Genomic DNA, 9426 nt, shown 5'->3' with positions numbered 1-9426 from the left:
ATTCATCTTCAAAATAGACAGCCTTATCTAATTCTATAACTCTGGTAGTGTGGGATGGGCAATAAAATCTGGAACCCCTTGATCCAATGGTGCAACCTACAAAGTAGCCACTAATGGTCTTCAGATCAAATTTCTTAGACTGTGGATTGTAGGGCCTCAATTCTGCTTTGCAACCCCAAACATGAAAATGACGCAAGCTTGGTTTCTTACTTGACCATAGCTCATAAGGCGTCTTTGGGATAGACTTGCTGGGCACTTGATTCAAGATATAAGCTGCAGTCTTCAATGCCTCACCCCATAAAAAATCTGGCAAACTAGAATGAATCAACATACATCGCACCATGTCAAGAAGAGTGTAATTTCTCCTTTCAGCAATTCCATTCAGTTGGGGTGTTCTTGGCATTGTATATCTTGCATCAATGCCACATTCTTGTAAGTACCTAGCGAAAGGCCCGGGGTTCCTTCCATTTTCATCATAACGTCCATAATACTCTCCACATCTATCGGAATTAACTGCCTTGATCTTCTTCCCTTTTTGAAGCTCAACTTTCGTCTTAAAAATCTTAAACGCATCCAAAGATTCAGATTTTTCACGAATGAGCTCTACATGGCCATAACGGGAAAAATCATCAATAAAGGTGATGAAGTATTTATAACCACCCATAGCAGGCAGAACAAAAGGCCCACAAATATCAGTATGAATAAGCTCCAATACATCTGTGCACCTGTCTGACTTGCTCTTTCTAACCTTGGCAGTCAACTTCCCTTTTATACAATCAACGCAGGCAGTGAAATCTGAAAAATCTAGATCTTGAAGTACCCCATCTTTGATCAACCTTTCCATTCTGTCTCTAGAGATATGACCTAAACGTTTGTGCCACAACATAGAAGATTTCAAATCTAATCTTACACGTTTAGAGCCAACAACAGTATTAAGACAAGAAGTAGAAGAAACAGAAGCAACATCATGCAAATCAAGTTTATATAAATTTTCACATAAAGTTCCATTTCCAACCAAAAGAGAGTCACGATACAAAGTGAGTTTTCCAGTTCCAAAAGGAAGACTATAACCTAGCCTATCCAAAATAGATACAGAAATCAAATTCCTCCTAAAAGAGGGTATGTAAGCAACATCCTGTAACTCCAAAAAATGTCTTGTATTCAACTGTAATCTAACTATCCCCAAAAATTCAACTTGGACTTTTGTATCGTCTCCCATGTACACATTTTGCTCCAGACTACTCGGATTCGACTTGTCACTACCTGCAAGGAATTCGTAACATGAATTGTGGCTCCAGTATCTAACCACCAATAATTTGAGGGCACAACAATAATATTGGATTCTAAAAAAACCATCACAAGACAGTTACCTTTCTTCTCTAGGTGAGCTTTGAGCTTTCTACAATCAGCTTTCTTGTGCCCAAAATTCTGGCAAAAGTTGCACTTCCCTTTGAAAAACTCATTCTTATGACCATTAGAGGATGAGCTGGACTGTCCATTCCCTTTAGGACTAAGTGCCTTTTTCTTGGGAGGTTTTTGGTTACCAGAGTTATTGGAAGTGAACTTTCTCTTGTGAGGATTGTTTGGGTTCGTCACCATGGAGATACGTCTTGCCCTTCCCTTTCTCATGTCCTCTTCTTCCTTGGCAAGAATAGCAGTCATCTCCTCAATAGTCCATTGCTCCTTTTGAGCATTGTAGCTTGATCTGATTGAATCAAATTGGGAAGGAATGGTTTCCATCACAAACCACACCATGTAATCCTCACCAAGATCCAACCCCATAGCCTTAAGCTTTTGGTAACAGCCCATGAGCTTGTCGATATGAGCTCTAATATCACCCGTATCGGCGTAATTGGTGCGATGGAGCAAGGTTAAGCACTCATTCTTCTCATTCTTTGAGAACTTTTTGTACTTCTCCTTAATGGCAGCAAGAAAATCCTTTGCATTTTCAGTTTGAGGAATACTATCACGAATAGATTCATCTATGTGATACCTCATAAGCATCAAACAACAACAATTGGAATGCTCCCAATCCTCATAGGATTTCTTGTCCTTTTCAGTGGCATCATCAACAAGTTTAGGTGGTGCATCCATTCTCAAGGCCAAGTCCACTCTCATAAGAGTCAAGTTCATCATTAGAGATTCAACCCACTGCTTGTGGTTGGTTCCATTCAGTGTCAACATGGCAGAGGTTCTCGGAATGCTTGCAGCTGAATGAGAAACAAGAGCAATAACTATTAAATACATGTTATGATAAATCATGTCATTTGTGCTCTTTTCTCATCAATGTATGATCGCAAAATAACAAATGATCATCATGTATGCTAGAGTTCTTAGACAAACACACAAAATAGAACTCATACACAGGTAAGAACAATCTATTAAACATTACAATCAAATACAGTAATTTACTATCGAAAGGATAGATAAATTGTGATTCATAATGTTTTAATAAATTTTCTTCACCATATTAAGCATCCTTACCAAATAATTATTATCGATAGGATAATCAATTACTCATATGGACCTTAATGTAACTTTTGGAGGAAAAAACGTGTTTATTCACCAAACAATTTACATGTTTATTATTACAATAGGCAAGAGAATAAACAGTAATTGTTGTCAATATATAATTAGATTTATGCCACAAAAGATTGAACACAAATAGAGTTATAAAAAAAATAAAATTCATAGGTTAATCTTGTGCATAATCATATAGAAATGATAGAGTATTATAGATTGAGTGAAAGTGTGAAAAATGGTCCAAAATAGACCTTACACGCGCCCTAAATTTAATTAATTTTTTTTTAATACTTGTTTCAGAAAACGACATGTCGTTTTCAAAAAATGACGTGTCGTTTTCAAAAAATGACGTGTCGTTTTTTAAGGGAAAACAACGGGCTTCCACACGTCAAACGACGTGTCGTTTCTGCGAGGTCATCCCTGACCTTGGAAGCGGGTCCGCGAGTTGACGAACCGGGTCGACGGGACCCGAAGCCGAACCCGCCTGGAACGGACACCTCCGATCACCGTTTCCACCGCCGTTTTGAGGGGTTTTCCTCCACGTCTCCTCCTCTATCAACTTCCGACCTTCATTCGGGTTAAAAAACTCTCAAAAACGAAAAACACATATCCATTTTTCTATGAAATTTTTTGAAGAATGGTTCGGTATACTCAACCAAAAAACTTCCCAAAATTTTGTCAATAAAATGGTCTGATCCCATCAATGATTAACAAACTAATTTTCTCCATTGCCCAATAAATTTTTCGAAATTTTTGTGTAAAAAATCAGATTTGATAAAAATGGGTATATGACAATATTAAGCCCTAAAATCAAAATACCTAGCTCTTGATACCAATTGTTAAATGACATTCAAATATGAGCATTATAATCCACAACAATCAAAACAATAATCACAATAATGCTCATGAAAAACAATCCAAGATCAAAATATTTATTTAGAGCATTAATGATTATAAAACATACCTCCCATAGCCATATTCTCCATTTGAGTCATATTGCACTATGAATCTCCAAATTGATAAATAGAAACACAAAATTTATGAGTAATTAAATGGAGAGGAACCAATGAAGAGCAACTCCTCTTTCTATCACCATACCATCTATTAAACACCCATTTAATCTTAATACATCACACACCCATCTAACCCTAAGGGATTATTGGGTTTATTGGGCTAATACACATTATTGATGGTGGACCATAATTTAATGGGCCAATAACACAATTAGTAACTATTAACCATCTCATTATGGTTATTGACATTATTAGGCACTCTTATATTAATGATTGTGGTTATGATATTATACTTATGATTATATTAGTCCACATAATATTCCAACTAACTAGACTTGAAGATAATTAACTTTCATTTAAAAATGATCCCCAGATTCATATTATCTTTTTGAGCTGTGAATTTTACAAAATCTGGCATAAATTGGAAAATATTATCATTAAAAGATTAAAGGTAAGATATTTTATTGATTTTATAAGCCACGGGGTTATGCAAAAATGAAAATGAATGAACAACCAAGTTTAGAATAGATTTAAAAGGCCTATAAAATGAAAGGTAAGGATACAAAGGAGTAGATGCCCAATTTTAATTTTTAATAAAGTTTTGCCAAATATATAACTTCCATGGTAATGAAATTTGTTGTATGGAAATAGAAATAGAACAGCAAAGTCATTTGGGATTGAACAAGAGTTCGGGGTACAGCTCCATAATACTCATTCAACACTGTAAGTACAATAGTTTGTTTGTCTACAATACATAATTACTATGTTTGCATTGAACAGTAACACATCAATAAATAGTGTTATATGATGCCTATAAAGATCATTTCCAGATTTGGTATATTCATGGTGAAGATATTTGCACAAGTTGGATTATGTTAGTTGCATAAATTATATATTTATATATATATATATATATATATATATACACACCCCCTTGTGATCAAAATCTACTGAAGGAGAATGTGATTTATAATGCTGTAGCAATATCAAGGTTATGTAATAGCAATGTAGTTATATGCTGTAGTAATTCTTGGATCTAGACTTATAGGCTAAAATGTGTGTATGATGATCTATCATAAAGGATGAAATGATCTTAGATTTAATCAACAACTTCCTTGTTCCTTTAGACTTCCAAGCTACTCTTCTGGTCTTCAAGATTTATGACAAATTTTTATGTTGAAATCTCATTCTAAGTTCTAGGATTCGTTTGAGGGAGAGAGTGAGGCTTAGAAGGATCGATCTTGCTTTCGTCAACTTAGGAATTGAAACACAAAGAAAGAAGAGAGCAAGAGGGTTTTGGTTGGTGCAAGGAAGAAGTAAGTGATCCAATCTCACCCTCTTCTCTTCATGGCCTTTAAAATAGAAGTAGAAGCCTGTAGAGTTTGCCACTTCTCAAGGGTGGGTTGAATATGAACCCTCTCTCTCTTCCACCCTACACTTTTAAATCTCCAAATAATAACACCTCGCAAACCATTGCTAGCTTTAGTTAGTCCAAACACATAATTAGGATACTAACTCCTTGATAAAAAAATATATATAAATTTTACCCATCCTTCAAACTTTAAACATTCCAAGCTGTTATTTCGAACATTTCTTCTATTAGGATTTTAACTTTATTAACAACTCCAATCTTTGGCTAAGTTCATAAATAAATCATTCAAATCAAGTGATCACATTCTAATATATGAATATTATTATTAATAATATGCTTCAAGGATCCTATACAAGATGTAACAAGGTGATCAAAAAGTATGTTACAGTTGGTACAAGTAAAAGCTTAATATAATTGATCTTTGATTGGGGAAAAAAGTGTATTAGATCTCAAGAAGTGGGAGCAGTCTGGAGCATGGCGAGGTGGGCTTGGCGGCGCCCCAAGTGGTATGCTGTCACTATCCACAGTAAACAGATCTGGAGAAAGATCAACCAAAGTGCTTTATGTTTAGGATAGCAGTGTTGAACAAACTTATACAATCAAAATCTCATTTGGCAATACTTCGATCTTATTTTCTATGAAGAATTTGGATACTTTACCAAATAAAGAATGCAAATAGATTATGTAAAAAGAATAAATATTAACACATACAGGCACAGCATAGAGTGAGACGGTTGATGCTCTCCCATTAAGGGTGCTGAATAGTAGTTTGTAAATTCCTGCTGCTGTAGCATCTCCAAGTCTTTGAACAACTACATCTATGCATACCTGAAGATAACATTAAACTAGGCAAAAAGAATGAACATATTTGATAGTTAACTTTCGGGTCAGAATAGATTCATAATAAAAATGGGCTACCTTGGCTTTGTATTTCTCATCCTGCGATACGACAGTAAACAAAAGTTCTCTTCCTGGCCTGGTCACAACGTAAGTAACAACCTACGCATAATTAAGAGGCAATTTATAAGAATCGATTTTATTTTATTTTAGCGTTCATCACATTTGAGTCTTGAGTTTAGTAATCTTTCTTCCCAAGTGTAACAAATACATGCATATTCATATATTTACACATACATACAACATGTACACTTTTTTAGTAAAACATGTGTAATTAAAATTGTTTTTTTTTGCACTCAAACATCATTGGTTACAAGTTTCAAGTTTCAACCCCAGAAAAGGGTAATGACTAGATTAGAGAAATTGTCATAGAGATTAAATTTGAAACTGTTAAAGCATAAATTGATGTAACATGAAACAAACCTTACGCAGGGTCTCAGAAACAGCAATAGCAACCCAAGTTGGCCAAACAGCTAGAGCAACCATGTTTAATAAGGCAACAAATGGAGCAGAGCATATAGCTATAGTAACCCCAGCAACAGTCAGAATACGCCCCTGCAATTTTGGTAAGTTAAAAAGAAAGTACTTTTAATTTCCTTTGCTGCACAAAACTTGATTGAGATACAACATGTTGCACAAGCTCATCTTTAGAGTACGTACAGTCATGGTAAGTTGCCCCGTAAGGATAAAGATAGCAATAAAGCTATTTATCTGTGCAAACAATTTTCTTCTTTCAAGAGGGCTAGAAACTGTTGTTGCAATTACACTCACTTTCTGTAGTAAACCAAAAGAAGAGAATTTTTATAAAACATCCTTAATTAAAATATCTGAGAAACAGATGAAATCAATGAAGAGATAAGTTATAACAAGAACTAAGACAAACAATAACCCTCCCACAGTACTAGCCAGCCAGAAAGGGGGAGAAAGGAAAGCACAAAGGAGGATGAGAGTGCATCCATGGATGAAGTTACGAGATGAAGCTCAAACAACTTATTGTACCACTTTCTAGTGAGATTATCATCATCCTTTAAACAAGTATTCTTTGAAAGAAAAAATATGAGAGAGAGAGGAAATGATGTACTACTTGGGACACTTGTTTTTTTACCTGAAAGTAGAAGAAGGAAGATACAACGGCTCCCAGCCACAGGAATAAAGACACAGACATTAAGTAGGTTGATGACATTATGAGCCTAAGTCCATCTAAGATGGTCCAAAGATGAGGCTTTGCTGCGGAAGAAGATGGTTTAGGAGAAGAGCTGTTTGAAGTTTGAACAGTGCGCTTATCAGCCTCTTTCTGCTCTTCAGAAGTTGTTTCCCTGGCAAAACAAAAAAAAATCAAGTCGAGAAAAATAACTCCACACTTTGCCACAAGCAATTTCTTCCCCTTCCTCTCTTCTGTCATAACTACATCACTACCTTTTTTCAAAAATTATTCTGAGTTATAAATTCTGATAGCATGTTTCTCTCAACTGGATTTGTACCACATCAAATGTGGCCCCTTCTTTCAATAATATTAACACATATAACAGCTTCTTTGATTTCTAACTTCTATGTTAAAGTGAAAAGAATCATATTCTTATGTACAGTGATGCCATTACTCGTGTAGTCATGTAAATTATAAAAAATATCTTACCTAATAGGAGTTAATTCTTCAGAGAGTTGGGAAATATCAAAGTTTATCCCTTTTGCTGATTGTGCCGCAAATTCCATTAGCAAAGCAGCAAATAATAGGAGGACTGCAACAAATTAAACCAGGGTTAAAAACCAAACTCAGAGGGAGAGAGAGAGAGAAAGAATATAGTTTTATATTGCCAAAGACTGAGCTAACAAACATACAGGGCCCCAACCAAGCCATTCCTGTGGCAAACAATGACCCAAAGAGCTGGCCAAGTGTGGCACCAGCACCAATAAACCCAAATAATCTTGAACCTGACTGAATACAAAACAAGTTAAGTGTACACCAGAAGTCTGTACATTAAATTAATTATGGTGTGACGGCACACAAACCTCACTGTCCATGACATCAATTACTCTAGCCCATGTTGAAGAAATTGTGATTAGATTGAGTAAAGCAACCTTCAATTAAGGGTAAAAAAAACAACTTAGGATAACTCTTATTTTGATAGTAATCAAGCACATATTATATTTATAGCTAAACTCAATCAGGTTTATTAAGTCTGTAATGTATCTCCATACCCAAAGAAACAATCCGATTCTGACAGATACATAAAACCATCCATGATTCTCCCACCCAACTGAATATGCAAGATTATCTTCATTGGCTTCAACCATTTGATCTTTTTCTGAACTTGAGGATGTACTGACAGCACTCTAGAAGCAGAAAAACAAGCAATTCAGCAGAAAATAATATACATAAGCTAAAACCAGAAACTATTCCACCATGAGATCTATACATCTAGTCCCACCTTTAATGATAATGAAGCCGCAGACGAGGAATACCATAGAATGAAAAATACAACAAGTGATACACTGAAAAACCTGTGTATCAAAACCAAAGCCTGAAATTTCAAGAAGAATTTATTACGGGCAGATATGTAAAATAAACAAATAAAAAAAGTGTGAACTGTTGAGATAACTGGTAAGAACTGGCTAGTCAAATTAAAAGAACTACCTTTCTATTGGATCAAAGGAGAACACTTATCAACTCATGTATATTAGCTATGAAGACCATTCTCACCACTTAGATAATGTTTACTAATACTAAACCGTAAACCTATTTTCCTCTACAAACCCTTTTATTTACAAGACATGATAGGTAAGGTGATCGAAACTAATTAAACCCATGTAGAAATATGTTTTATATGTTACTCAAGTGGTGAAACTGACAACTTCAGCTCTTTACTAACAGCATTATTGTAATGTATCCAATAATCTGAAAACATTTCTTTTCTTATTTACTTGTTTCGTTCTTCCACAGGAAGCACACACCCAAATTCCAAAGCCCATCGTTATAAACATCTCGTTCCACTGTGTGTCATCTATATCTTGAATTTGGGAGAAAAATACAAAACCAGACAAAAAGAAAGTACCTTGGCTTTAGAAAGATTACGCAATGAGAAAACGAGAGTTGAAACGGGGGCGGCGACCAAAGTGAGAGCTAAAGAACCCAAAAACAGACCAGGCAGATTCGATAAACCTAAGGAGATGGCACCCTCATCTCGCAAAGGAAGAACCACGAAATATGCGCTTAAAATCTGCGGTTCAAATACATACACATATATACAAATAATAAAATTAGAATTTGAGAGAAATTTGTGTTCTAAGATCAGAGTTGTCCGTTCAAATTAATAAAATTTCAAATTGAAATCGGTGAATGATTGAGAATGAGAATAAGATTGGCGCTTACGAAGAAGAAGCAGGAAGATGAATGGAGCAGAGCAGAGGTCTCGTGTGGATGCACCGAGACGAATATGGACAACATTGCATCTAAGCGAGACCGACTCATAATGCTCATCATCTTCTTCTTCTTTGGAGATTTTATTTCAACTAAACCATTAGAGAGAAATAGCTTCAGAAGTCAGCTGCTCGCTCTTTTTTCTTAGAAGCGTCCTTTTCTAATTAGTTAGTCATTTTATAATATTTCTAATTTTCTGATGGACA

General features: G+C 35.3%; 1 protein-coding gene across 3 annotated transcripts; it reads right to left on the bottom strand.

Annotated features, from left to right (window-relative positions):
• Positions 1-5206: 5206 nt before the first annotated feature.
• On the bottom strand, positions 5207-9426 carry LOC133798226 (uncharacterized). 3 transcript variants are annotated; one of them, XM_062236446.1, is made up of 13 exons: positions 9173-9420; positions 8856-9020; positions 8232-8324; positions 8002-8136; positions 7813-7881; positions 7642-7738; positions 7439-7541; positions 6911-7121; positions 6466-6579; positions 6229-6360; positions 5827-5907; positions 5620-5736; positions 5207-5444 (listed from the first exon to the last, which is right to left on the bottom strand). In XM_062236446.1, the coding sequence occupies exons 1-13, from the start codon at positions 9281-9283 to the stop codon at positions 5358-5360; spliced, it is 1515 nt and encodes a 504-aa protein (XP_062092430.1). In that variant the 5' UTR covers positions 9284-9420; the 3' UTR covers positions 5207-5357. The 3 variants fall into 3 exon arrangements, 2 of the variants coding, with proteins under 2 accessions (XP_062092430.1, XP_062092431.1); XM_062236447.1 differs by having other exon boundaries at positions 8232-8304; positions 9173-9419; XR_009875798.1 differs by having other exon boundaries at positions 5375-5444; positions 5620-5753; positions 9173-9426.

The sequence above is a fragment of the Humulus lupulus genome, chromosome 8, assembly GCF_963169125.1.
Source record: "Humulus lupulus chromosome 8, drHumLupu1.1, whole genome shotgun sequence".
Lineage (NCBI taxonomy): Eukaryota > Viridiplantae > Streptophyta > Magnoliopsida > Rosales > Cannabaceae > Humulus > Humulus lupulus.
The sequence above is the reverse complement of the archived record's forward strand: the minus strand, read 5'-3'. Positions and strand labels throughout refer to the sequence as shown.